This window comes from Myotis daubentonii, chromosome 3, assembly GCF_963259705.1.
Source record: "Myotis daubentonii chromosome 3, mMyoDau2.1, whole genome shotgun sequence".
Taxonomy (NCBI): Eukaryota; Metazoa; Chordata; class Mammalia; order Chiroptera; family Vespertilionidae; genus Myotis; species Myotis daubentonii.
Window position 1 is genome coordinate 65,079,287 of NC_081842.1, and position 13,952 is coordinate 65,093,238.

Consider the following 13,952-nt stretch of genomic DNA (forward strand, 5'->3'; position numbering starts at 1 on the left):
GGCAAGATTCTAAAGATCTTACACTTCAGGAAAAAATATATTTTGAGTAAACCAAACCCTCAAATAAGATTTGACTAAAGAAAGGGCCAATACTTTTTATTTATTTTTTTTTAAATATATTTTATTGATTTTTCACAGAGAGGAAGGGAGAGGGATAGAGAGTTAGAAACATCGATGAGAGAGAAACATAAATCAGCTGCCTCCTGCACACCTCCTACTGGGGATGTGCCGCAACCAAGGTACATGCCCTTGGCCAGAATCGAACCTGGGACCTTTCAGTCCGCAGGTTGACGCTCTATCCACTGAGCCAAACCAGTTATGGCAGGGCCAATACTTTTTAAATGAGATAATACCATTCTCCTTCTTTTTAAAAATCTCAGAAGTTTTAAAAAAGATTAATCCAATAAAACAGGGAAGAAAAACCTTCAAATGCCTGGGTCTTCGAAGATGAAGTGAAAGAAGTTTATGATGGATCACTTGTGAAGTCTCAACTATTCCCTTACATCACTCATTTAAAATACTATTTTTTCATTGATTTAAAGAGAAAGAATTCTGAAATGCAATGTCCACTCCTAATGTACTAAATGCCTCTTTCTCCTCTCCCATTAGAACCCTGAAGAGAGTAAAGAACTAAAGTGGATTATCTTCACTACAACATGTTCTTAGAAATCTAACTGCAAGTTAATTATTTAGAAACTGAGAATTTTCTCTTTAAAGAAATTCTGCCTTGATTTATTATTATTATTATTATTATTATTATTACTATTGAAAATAATAGAGACAATTGCCTCTACTAGAGTTTGAGTACAACTGTGGAATGCATCTTTTGGAATAACTGTTAAGGATCTAATCTGATGATTAATTTTACTTCTGAGTTTATCAAGCAGGTAAATTGGTTTAGAATTAAAGCAAGTAGGAGTGAGAAGAGGATTTGCATTCTAACAGCTCCTAGTCTAGTCTAGTTCCTAGGCTAGTTGTGCTAAGAGATTCTCAAGTCATTTAGAAAAGCAGCCAGTTATTGAGTTCACTTAAGCTTTGGAGATAATTTTTTTAACTTTTTATTCTTTGCCTCATCTAACTCCTTTATAGATTTATAATGGGAGATATTTAGGTCTTTCAAAAAAATTTTTTGAATGATTATTGGAACTGGGATTACAGATAATGGATGAAAGGCTAATTACCAAAATTCTATTTGTAGAGCAAACTGGTGGATATAGAGACAACAGCTCAAGATTTTAGAAAGTGCCAATTTGCTAAAAATAGATAAATATCATGATTATTGATGGACTTAATTCAATGACATTCAAAATGAGATGATTAATATCAAAGAGTAGCATTTCTCTGATATAAATCTAAGGGAGATGTGTTACACCTATTATTGCCCAATTCTTTCACAGAAACAGATCCTGCACACTAAAAAATAAAGAGAGGAAAGATCTACTGTGCCAAATTAGCAAGAATATTTGGTAGCTAATATTTCTCTTAGACAAGTGGTACCTGCCTACCTGCCAGAGTTCAGCCTCTGAAAGACAGTGAAAAACCTGTACCTGTCAACTCTAGATGTGGAGATTTGCCCTAACCTTTCTTTTTTAGGTATAAAAGCCCATCAGATCAGTAATCTGTGTAGTTACTACTTCTTTTTAGAGAGCCCTACCAATAATAAAATGCAATACAAGCCCATATGAAAACTTCCAAAGGGAAAAATTAGTGGTCTACCACATTTGAGGTAAGTCCATCCTGATCTGGGTAGCTACCCTATTATGGACATATAAGTATATTTTCAGGAGAAACTTTCTCACCCATATTATTCTCTCACTAGATTGGGTATAGCCTTTCAGAAATTTTGTCTAAACCATGTGACCTGGCCCTTCCTCTAGTCAGAGATGGTTGGTTCATTGGTAACTAGCTGACCTGAAAAAGACCAATCAGATTCATTCATTTTCTTTATTTTGCTCATACTCTCTCTCTCTCTCTCTCTCTCTCTCTCTCTCTCTCTCTCTCTCTCTCGAATTTTGAAGAATTTGAATGAAGAAACAGAGAAGCTAGGGTTATTAGTAACTGGGTCCTTTAAAGGCAGGGCTCCAGAAAGAAAGTATATGAATTCCTGTTGTTGAGGTTCCCAGTTCTACTCTGGTTCCCCTAAGTTTGGCTATTCAACTTTCTAATTTCTAAGATACCTAGTTTTTTTTTTCCAGTAGATCCCTTACATATACCATTAAAGTTTGTTTCTGTTACTTGTATTCCATTAAAGACAAATAATAGAAGCATACATGAGTGTGTGTAGAGATGAGACAGAGAGAGATGGCATGAGAAACAGAGAGAGTAAGAGACAGAAACAGATGGCTAGAGTGAAGGATTAAAAGGGATACCATTAGCCAACCATAGACATAATAAAAGAAATAACTATTTTCCTCTAGATACTAGTTTATTTCCAAATTTCTAGGCAACATATCTTTCTGTTAAATTAAATATAAGCTCCCTATATAAAAGTATTTTTCAAAATATGCATGATATTAATTGTTCTATTTTAAACTTTTGGTTTCTAGGAAAAACTAAATCTCTTAGACAAACTTGATCCAATTATTATACTTAAAATATTTTCAGATATTATCCATATACAAGAAATAAGATTCTTTAGTTTGCAATAACTCCATTGCTTATATGAAAATTTGATAAATTTTGTATTATTAAATTGGTCACTTAACCCAATCAACCAGGAATACAGGAGAACTGAAATGTCCTTTGTAGAGATCCTGAGAGCTTCAAAAATTATTTATGGCATTTGGAGTTGAGTGGAAAAGGTTCAGGATTGTATATCACTTCTGATCAAGATTAATTTCTGATACATTGAGGAACCCTAAAGTTGTATAAAAATGGTGTTTAGGTGATAATCTTTGAACTTCCCTCAACCAGGCTTCATCCCATTTTCAGTCTCCTACCCAGTCCCACAATCCTTCTCTAACCTTCTGCCTGACTGGTCACTCATGTGATGGATGTGAGCACAGCATGCCTGGTAATATTAGTGCTGAGAACCCAATTTAGAAGTGAGGTGGAGAAGCAGCCAACTTAGCAAATGAAGCAGAGAAGTATAGATATGAAGAAAAAGACTAAAACAGAAAAAGTTAAAATAAATATTGTGATTTTTTTCTAATTTGAGCTGATCCTTGGGGTCTCCCATCCATCTGACTAATATTTACTCTGTAGTTAATAGGAGAGAAGGAGTGAGAATGGAAGATATATATCTCTATATCTATCATCTCTATCTATAATCTATCTATATTCCATACAGGAGTAAGGTTGCTACTTTGCAAAGAAATATGAATACTTTAGGTTTCAATATGTGGAATTCCTCAATTAATAATATCCTATATTTGAAAAATATATTGCTTATAAAACACTTATTTTTATAACTTTATTTGAACCTCAAACCAGTCTAGTAGAAAAGAAAAGTCAGGGTTGGAGTGTTCTTTTTATGTGTCCACTACATAGATGAATAAACTAAGGCTCAGAAAGATTAAGTTACTTACCCAAGGTCACACGACAAGCAATTGGCATAGCCAGGTCTAGAACCCAGGGAAAGGGTTTATTCCACTACAAAGACATGAAACAGGACATTAAACAAACAACATTTAAGAAAATAAGATCTGTAAATAATTAAGGATAGAAAATCTGGAGGGTCAGACTCCCATACTACAATGTAAACTCACAGCAAGTGTACTACTCTCATCTAAGCAGACAGGAGAGGGAAGTGTAAATTTGACCACAACTACCTGTGAGAAAGACTGATAGAGTTGAATGCACATTTACACAAAGTCAGCTATGAATAGGTACATAAGAATGGTTTTCTGACCCAAACATCTCCCATAATGGTACATCATGATAACCTTTTCCTTCCTACTTTTATTTCTTCAGTAAATATTTTTTGTTGAGAAGTTAATATGTGCCAGACACAGCTTAAGATGCCTATTTTGTCTAAAATACCCATTTAGAATGTTGGAAGGGACACACTTTTTCTGAAAGTTTTTCTTTTCATAGCCTTACCCATTAAACATTAGTAATCAATAAGGAAAACTGTACTTGGACCTGAGAGGAGGAGAAAAAAATAGAGAAAACTTCAAGAAAGAGATAGAAAGGGATTGAGAGTAATGGCCCAGATAAAGAATAAGAGTGTGGAGATACTACTCAACTTTAGCAGTTGAAGACAAATTTCACCTATAAATCATTTTGTCTTATTCTCTTCTCAAGGCCATGACAATTCAGTCAAAGAAAAATATGCCTCCTGGAGTCTGGCAAGAAGAATTTTCATGGAAAGTTGTGGTTGCAGTTTGCCTCATACTGGCCACAATATGCCGACTTCAGAATCCAAATCTTTCAGTCTATTCAAACCTAAGAAAGATAAAGTTGATCTGGTTCTCCCTCCTTTTACATGACATATGAAGAACCACTTACTATTCAACCCCCCTTTACTCCCATGAAAGGTTTCTCTTTGAGGAATATTATTATGTGAATACTTCAGTGAAAAGGTAAGAAACCTAAATGAAAATAAAATTAATTCTTAAACACAGGTCCCTGAGCACAGATCAACATATTTTGAACTTTATATGACCAATGAAATAAGTCAACTAAGAGTAACAAAAGATCGAGTCAAAGTTTATTTGGAAAAGTTGTGGAGTAAAGCAATAACAGTAAGTACTTGGGTCAAAAAGGAAGGGCATGAAAAGCTTCAAGACTATAGTAAATCATGTATCTTTCTTGGGACTCTGCTAATCTCAGAGGGCAGGACTATATGCTGGTTGGTGGGGAGTAGGACATCAATGGGAGGCTTTCAGATAGTACCAGTTATGGTAATTTGGAGAAACATAGCATTAATAGGCTCATTTTATGCCTGCTTTCATTAAAAAATAATGGTTATCATCCTACTGGTCAATATCAAGAATCAATGATATCAGCTCCACTTCAAAATTTGATGTCAATGAATTACAAAAATATACTAGTGATTTCATCCATTTAGATGTGCCACAACTTATGGAAAGTCTATGAACCTGGTTCCATATTCATTTAGCAAACAGATCACCTACAATTGAAACTGATTACTGTATTTGGCAAGTCTTGTGGTAGGCACTGAAGATAGAAAAAAAAAATTAACCTTACACCTTTCCCCTTAAACAACTCATTGTATGGACACCAATGTGTAAAAAAAGAAAAAAGAAAGAAAGAAAAAGAAACAAATAAAAATGCTATATAGTGCAACAAGTGACATAATAGTGATATTATAAAATACTAGAGGCCCAGTGCATGAAATTCATGCATGGGGGGTGTCCCTCAGCCTGGCCTATGCCCTCTTGCAATATGGGACCCCTTGGGTAGGGTCCCTAGGCCTGGCCGGCGACCAGGGCCTATCAGGACTTTCCTTCCCCCAGCTGTCAGCAGCTGGCCCACCCCCACCACTGCCACTGCTTGCCATCTGTGCTGTGCTGCCCCGCCCCTGCCATCAGTCGCTTCCCTCTGCAAGTGACAGGCGTGGGGTGCGATCACTTGGCTGGCCTGGGTCTCCCTCTGTGGGACAATTGTGGAGCAATTGGTTGCTGACCAATTACATCGCACCCACCTTGGCTGACCTGGCACCAGTGTGTGTCATAGCGTGGTCATCCTGAAGGTTGTCTGGATGGTGGTTCTGCTGTTCAGTCGATTTGTATATTACACTTTTATTATTATAGATAACATAGTCACAAAAAAGGTAGGAAGAAACTTAACTTAGGATGGTCAAGAATGGCTTCAAAGAGCCATTCTTAGAGGAAAAATGTAAATTTTCTAGGTTGATAAGGAGTGTAATGTGAGCAAAGAGTACAATATGAGCAAAGACACCAAGATCTGAAAACTATGTTGCATCATAAGATGAGAGAATAGGGTGTTTAAAGATAGCATTGGAAAGGTAGGCAAGTCTGGATCATGTCATCCATGCTGAGCAGTTTATATTTTTGTTTCCAGTTAAGCGGGGACATTAGAGAATTTTAAGGAGGAATATCATATGACCAGATTTGTGTTAGGTAAAGATAAGTACAGTGTTATGTGTAAGGAGAATTGAAGGAGGGCAAGATGGAGGTAAGGAGTCTATGTGAGAAGCTATTGCCTTTGTCTAGAGAAGATAATGAAAATCTGAATCAGGATATTTGTAGTGGAATTAAAAAGCAGAGGATGGATACAAAATTTTATTAATAAGAATCTAAGGACTTAGTAGCTGAATGTGGGAATTTAAAAAAAAAAAAAAAAAGAACTATGTTCAGGATTACTCCCGGTCCCTAGAGCTTAGAAGCTGGCTAGCGGTGGGCATTTGGAGGAAGGCTAAGTGAAAGACTGAGTATGGTTTTGTACATAACAATGTGGTTATCTCTTAAATATTTAAATAGAGATACCTAGTAGACCAGGAGCTTAGGAGAGGTATGCAGTATACAGATTTGAATTCACACAGGTTGTTAAAACTCTGATATGAATGAGATCACCTAGAATTGGTGTGTAAAGTGAGAAGAGAAATGGATCAGGATCATGAACCTGGAGATAATCTATATTTGGGGGAGAAGAGAATGAACAAAGACAGCAAAGCATATGAGATGGACCTATCTGAGCGGGAGGAGAATGTGGAGAGTTGTCATGGGGGTCAAATGAGAGAGAGTTTCAGGAAGGATAGCCAACAACACAAAATGTCAAAGAGACAGCAAATAAGACATAAACTGAAGTTAGTGGATGTGGTGTCTTTTTCAGAACATGTTTCAATGGGATTATGGAAACAGAAACCTTATGAAAGTAGATGGAATAGTGAGTGGGGAGTGATGAAGAGGAGAAAGTGAGTATGGGGAGACCTTTTAGGAACTTTGTTCTAACAGGTGGGTGAGACAGAACACTGTAGAGATGGGACAGGAGAGTCAGGAAACAGTCCTTTAAGACAGAATAAACATGAGGATAGTGATAGGCTGTGGGGAAAGGAGTTGATATAGTACAAGATAAAATCTTAACAGAGAGTAGGACATGATGGAATGAGATTCTGGAGAAAAAATAGGAGGAACAAGAGTACAAGCGGAGAAAGCAACTGTGACCAGAAACAACACCTGAACAGAAAAAAGCAGCATAGTAGACACTGGACAATCTTGGAAAATTGGCAGTTTTAAGCCAAGGCTCACATTGCAAAACTTGGACAGAAATTTTTGTTTATATTTGTATTGATTATTGTTTTCATATTAATTTTGTATAGTGCTACAAAAGCCCTTTAAGGCAAGCAGAGTGGGATTTTTGCTTCTTTGCTTTGGATTTGTTTTTTTAGTCTCCATCTTACAGGAGGAAACTGAAACCCAAGATTATGTGATTCATTCAAGATCATAGAATCAGTATATTGCATAGACTAAGGACTCTCTACCCAGTGCTCTTCCCAATACCTCAGAGAATGTTATGAAGACTTCACTGCAATGGTGCAGAGGCAACCAGACCACACTTCTGAAATTCAGAAGAGAGAATCCCTACCCACAATCATTTCTTTGATTGACAATAGGCATGCTTGGTTGCCTGAAAGTCTCTATGACAGTTAATAGGGATGTCAATGCTATATCTTCTCTTGAGATGATCTGGGCATGTGCACCCTTTGAAATGTTCCTTTAATATTAGAGGATGATTTTAGATTCTTCTTACTTTATTAGTATGAACAAGGAAAATATTTAGTAAATACGCATGTTCTACTATTGCCTGAAAGGACCCCTCCCCCTTTCTTATGGGGCCAAGTAAAACTGAAGTATGTGGAATTATCAGGCCCAGGGATATCACTGACAATGTCATTAGGAACGAGGCAAGAGGGACCCCTTGCCACTCTTCCTCTCAGTGAATAGGAGCACTGCCCTTTAGCATAAAACATGAAAGGAGGTTTCCATAGTTTTGCCAGCTCAGCAAGAGAAAACATTAACCCTGCATATTCTTATCCCAGTTGTCTCAGCATGCATGGGGAGGGAGGGGCCAGAATTACAGACTGTCAGCATGAGAGAGCAGAGCTCATTGTGTATGGGTTAAAAGGAATTAGAGCCACCAGATATGCACACATTGAATTTCTAAGGTTCTCTGCAAGTTCAGATAATTTGGCAGAAAAAGAAATCCCTTTAAATGATTTCTCTTTTCTGTTTATGTTTGGAAATGTGTGGTAGAACTCAGTATTTTCAAAAATGAACAGCTTCAATTGTATTAAGTAGAATGTCTCCACTTAATTAATTCACTTAGTCCCTGGGTGACACTGGGTGTGGCTCGGCGAGATTTAGGAGAAATCCAATTTATAACTAGGAGGAACCTAATTTATAACTGGGAGGAAGCTTCTGCACCAGGCAGCAAGGCGGCATCCTTCCACACCTTTCCAACACTGCAAGGGAAAGACGAGGTCGGAATTCTAAACTACAGATCACACGCTCTAAGGACTATCTGTTGTATGAGGGAAAAGGCAGATGTTGGTGGGGTTGAAGGGGCTACTTGCTTACATTGGTATTCTTTATACTTCAATTAAAGTCCTTAGTTTTAAACAAAGGAAACACCTCACAAATTTCTTGCTTTGTGGACTTAGATCCTATCTTGCAAGTTTTTCATCATCTGCAATATGCACGGTAATTAAGCTGTTTAAAGTTAATCCCAAGATATTTGAAAATCATCACCAATAATATCTCAGGAATTCTTTCCTTTTATCCCTCCATTGCCCACTTCTTTATCATCGTCTCATCCCCATGCCACTGCCATTCTCTTCTTCTTGCTTTAATAATCTATAGCGGTGGGTAATTAATGGCCAATAAAGATCATTTATGCTTTCGTCTCACCCACTGGCAATGCATTACAACTCAGAAATCCAAGACTGCTTTTTATGCTGCTCAAGTGGAAGAGGAAGGAAGTGCAATCTCTCCAGCCCCCTCCCATGTTTCTGCTGGATTTTATGGGTGTGGCAGAGTTTAGACCTTTGCAGATTTTTGCCCTTGTTTTATTCCCTGTTAAGGACCAGGATGACTAGATGCCAGAATGAAGATAAGCACAATCAGATCCTGCCATGAGTGATACAGGATCATTACACCCACAAGCAGGAAACCGATGTGAGAGAAGTACTCACACATAAATGCCACTCAGTGTAGTACGGAGCCCACGCCCTAAATACATCATTTCCTTCAGTCTGATTTAATTCTATCCTACATACTGACTTATGTGAATGATACACAACAGTGGTAAACAGGGAACAGGGCCATTTCACAGAGAAGCACACATTTATACAATAGGACAATTTCTATACCTTTTATTTTCTCTCATGCATATAAATTATGCTAAAATGCATTCAGGCATGTGGAAGCTACACAGAGTACATGCATGACTATCGTACATGAAGTGTGCAGATGCTATGCACATTTAGTGCAAATTTCTACAACTCCCAAACACAAAATTTCAGCTTCATTACTTTGCACATCCAATGAACACTTGGGGTTGTCACTGAGAGAGAACCCTAGGGAAGGCAACTGTCCCCTTTTGGGGAAGGGAATTCCATTAGCCTCAATTCCCTTTCTAAAAATCATGCTTGGTTTCCTTTGTCAAAGGGGGGTGTACATATACTTGTGTGTGTCTACAGAAAGTGGCAAAAAGTTGTAAAGCAACATATTTTCTTTTCAAAATTAAAGCTTTCTTAAATGAATAGCATTGGCTTCCTTTGGTCTCTGCCTTTCTAAATTTTATTTCCCCAGCTCACCAGTGGGGCAACCTCAGGATGTTTCCTTGACAGTGTGCTTAACCCAGCCACCTGTATCCACTGCATTTATGTGTTAGAATGAACACGAGAAGAAGAAGCGTCCTGATTTGGAAAATAAGCCATAGAAGCACCGGTCTCTAGAACCATAAAACAGTTTGGGGAAGTCCGGCATGTAAGATTCTCATGCTCTTCCCCAAACACCCCTACACAACCCACCAAACCACACACAAAACCCCAGGTGCCGGTTACTTTATGTATGTATGCATGTATGTATGTATGCATGCATGCATGCTATGCCTCTCCATCCACTGCTCTGATATTCTGCTTCTGTCTCCCTTCCCCTTCCTCTTCCTTCTCCTTCATCCTCATTCCCCGCCCCTCCTTTCAGGGCGCTGGCTAAATGTTCTAATCTGGAAGGCTGTTCCTTCTCCCCCCCTCCACCCCTCCCCCCCCCCGGTCCCCCCACCCCCTTCCGATTCAGCGAGTGTATTACAAATTGCCCAGTATCCAATACCTGCACAGGAATAATGCCCAATTCCTATCTCTTGCACTCCACCCCTAAGGCAATCAATCTGCAAAAGGCTTCTTTAACCAAGACTGCCATCCCCTTCCTCCGGGCACGCGCGCGCGTTCGCGCGCGCGCGCACAGGCACACCCTCACCCATATCCCACACCCATTTTTCTCTTTAACCCTCGCCAAAATCACTCAAACGTGTTCCAATAAATGTTTGAAAGCTTCATTTGGCGAATGCCAGGGCACTGTCGGTTCCTGCTAAACACCATACTCTTCATTCCTCCCTGCCCTCACTCCAAGTTTCTAAAATGTCTTTCAAGAAATAAGTGAGCAATTTGAAATGGAAGAAAAACCTGGGCAGTGGGGGAGGGAGGGTGAGGACTCGGATTCTTGCTAATCTTGTGTGTGTCCCTCTTCCGGATGAAAATGAGTCACCAAATGCTTATTATCCAGAATGTTAGCCTGACTCTGGTCACTGACAACCCCAGGAAAAATGCAAGGGAAAGGGAGAAAAGACCTGATTTCCAACAGGTAATACTGGGCTCATCTTTCCCATCCCCTGGAGCTCAAAGCTCCTAGGGGCGTGGTCCGCCCTCTCCTCGGACAGCTGGCGGGTGCACAATCGCTACGGATTTTCCCCTTCCACGCGGCCAGTTTCTCCCCCAGCCCCAGTTGCCTTCAGATTCTTTTTTTGAAAAAAAGAAAAAAAAAAAAGGAGCATCTCCCAAATCAGTTTCATTCATTGACAAATAAATAAATAAAACCTTCATATGTTCTTCCATTAATACCTGCGCCCATTTGAGGCTCAGGCATGTAGGAAATAAGGCTTCTCCCGCAGCACATGTGAGAAAATTGTACCACAGAACAAGCTATACTCATTACTAAATATTATTCGTTCAACCTGCTTTTCGCAAAGAATATAAAGGGCTGCTTCCCCATCTTATAGGTAAAACCTACACCTTTCTCCCAGATCCGTTTCTACCTCCACACCCGAAAAACCAGACCTGAAATGCTGAACATTAACTAATAGCCGCATAAATAAATAAATAAATCGTATTTCTAGCCAAACAGGCGTATTTTTTCCTATCATCATCTAAATTAGTAGCAGCAACCCCAAACCAGAGCATGAGAAACAGAATAGAATAAAAGCTGGGATGCAACCGTCAGTTACCATAGGCTAAGGAAACGCGAGCACCATGGCCAGAGCAGAAGCAGTTAAAATATTTTCCCTGCCTTTACAGGGAAATACTGTACTCTGGTAATTTCACAACAGCAAGAAGTAAAAATCTTTAGCTCTACCTGTTTGGTTCTTCTCATACAGCACAGCATGGTTGTATCGTCCCTTGCCTTCTTCCTGCCTTCTCTCCTTTCCTCCTCTCTCTTTCTTATTCCCCCCCTCTCCACCTCTTTTCTGCTCGCTTGCTCACTCGCTCTCTCGCGCTAGCGCGCTCTCTCTCCCTCCCTCCCTCTCTCTCCCTCACACACACCAGGGCAGTTAGCAGCAACTGTAAGGTCCACAGCTATTGCTCATCGCACATGCTCTCTCCTCTCTCTCTTCTCTCTCTCTCTCTCTCTCTCTCTCTCTCTCTCTCTCTCTCTCTCTTCTCTTTCTTTCTCTCTCTCCTTTTTTCTCTCTCTTCCCCTCCCCACCTACTCTTTCTTTTTCTTTCGTCTCTCCATCTCTTTCTCAGAATTGTTCTCTAGCTTTCAATGACTAATCTCTTCCCCAACCCCCACCCCCATTCTAGACAGTCACCCCCTCCCAGTCCCCTGCCAGCCTCATGAATATTTAAACATCTCCAATCTGGACCCAATTACCCACCGACTTTCTCGCTGCATTGAGAGAGTGGGTGGGGTGGGGGCAGAGAAGTATATCCCAGCCGGTTCAGGAGATTGGATGGGATGTGTTTTACATGGAAGAGGGGCTTGAGGAATGCTTGTATTTCTTCACTAACTCTGTTCTTTTCCCAATATCATAAAAGCAAAGAACAGCTATTCTGAATGAGTAGTCAGACTTATACAACACGTTATATCTGCTATTTAGGTTTTATGCAGTTAATAATTGTGAGGGTTAAGTTCTCTCAAAAAATAAAATAACATGTAAATATTACACATTGTGTGTATACTGTACTCAGTATTCACATAACCTAAAATAAATGCATACATATAAGCTGAGATATGCACAAACATATCTCATTTTGCTTCAATATTCTTGAAAAAATCCACGAATATATTGCATTTTAAACATTCTAAGCACTTGAGTTTAGAAATAACTAATATTGCCCTAGCTGGTTTGGTTCAGTGGATAGAGCATCAGCCTGTGGACTAAAGGGTCCCCTGTTCAATTCAGATCAGGGGCACATGCCCGGGCTGTGGGCTTGATCCCCAGTGGGGGACATGTGGGGGGGGGTAGCCGATCAATGATTCTCTCTCATTATTGATGTTTCTATCTCTCTCTCCCACTTCTTTCCTCTCTGAAATCAATAAAAATATTTATTTTTTTAAAAGTGTAAATAATATAATTTTTAGGTATATAGTACTGTGCAATTTTGGGACTGTTACTGAACCTCTCTGCACCTCATTTTCTAATCTCTAAAATAGGGATAATAATGCCAACCTATTATTAGCAAAGAACAAATAACAAATGTATGCAAAGCACAATGAAGCCATTCTTAATACATAGTAGATTTACCTCACAGACTGTACTTTTCTGAAATTTAGGTGACATTTCCAAAGACTATCTCAAAGACTATACTATTTCTTGTTGTTCATTAGTGATGCTAAGCATTCCCAATTAAACAGCTCATATTCTTTCAGCTCCTAGACATGAGCCTAGTTAATAGGTGTTAACCAGACAGTTATTATCATATATAGTATCAGGATCACTGAGTTTAATATATGCAAAATGTGTTTTGATGAAATTCGAGGTACACCCATCTCAGAAGGGACTCTCTCAGAGAGATAGATACTCAGGGGTTGATGGTTATAAATTGTCCCCAGAGGTCTTCCTGAGCCTCACCTGATGCAGATCCAGCCTTACTTGGCTTTTCATTCCTCTCAATTTGCTTCTTAGCTTTCATATGTTATGATTAAAATATAGAGTTAGGCCCTGGCCAGATGGGTGGCTCAGTTGGTTGGAGCTTCATCCCTTAGACCCGTGGTCAGCAAACCATGGCTTGCAAGCCACATGCTACTCTTTGGCCCCTTCAGTGTGGCTCTTCCACAAAATAACACCTGCGGGCATGCGCGTACAGTGCGATTGAAACTTCATGACCCATGTGCAGAAGCTGGTATTTTGTGGAAGAGCCAGTATTTTGTGGAAGAGCCACACTGAAGGGGCCAAAGAGCCACATGTGGCTCGCGAGCCCTGGTTTGCCAAGCCGTGGTTTGCCGAGCCACAGTTTGCCAAACACTGCCTTAGACCAAAAGATTTCAAATTCCATCCCCAGTTGGGGGTGAAGGGCTGTTCCGGAGGCAACCGATTGATGTTTCTCCCTCACATGTCTCTCTCTCTCTCTCTCTCTCTCTCTCTCTCTCTCTCTCTCTCTCTCTAGCAAAATAGTCAATAAAAACATATCCTAGGGTGAAGATTAAAAATAAATAAATAAATAAATAAATAAATAAATAAATAAATAAATAAAGTATAAAGTTAGGTTCTGAGTTTAATATTTTTTAATGTTGTAATGAGCCCAGTCA

At 39.3% G+C, this 13,952-nt stretch overlaps 1 protein-coding gene across 1 annotated transcript in view; it reads right to left on the reverse strand.

The window, feature by feature from the left end:
• GAP43 (growth associated protein 43) overlaps positions 1-11,689 on the reverse strand; it is a 104,115-nt gene extending 92,426 nt beyond the window's left edge. Inside the window, exon 1 of the mRNA XM_059687785.1 lies at positions 11,556-11,689. Coding sequence (XP_059543768.1) covers positions 11,556-11,585 — 30 coding nt within the window. The 5' untranslated portion in view covers positions 11,586-11,689. The remainder of the gene's footprint in view (positions 1-11,555) is intronic.
• Positions 11,690-13,952: the final 2,263 nt, after the last annotated feature.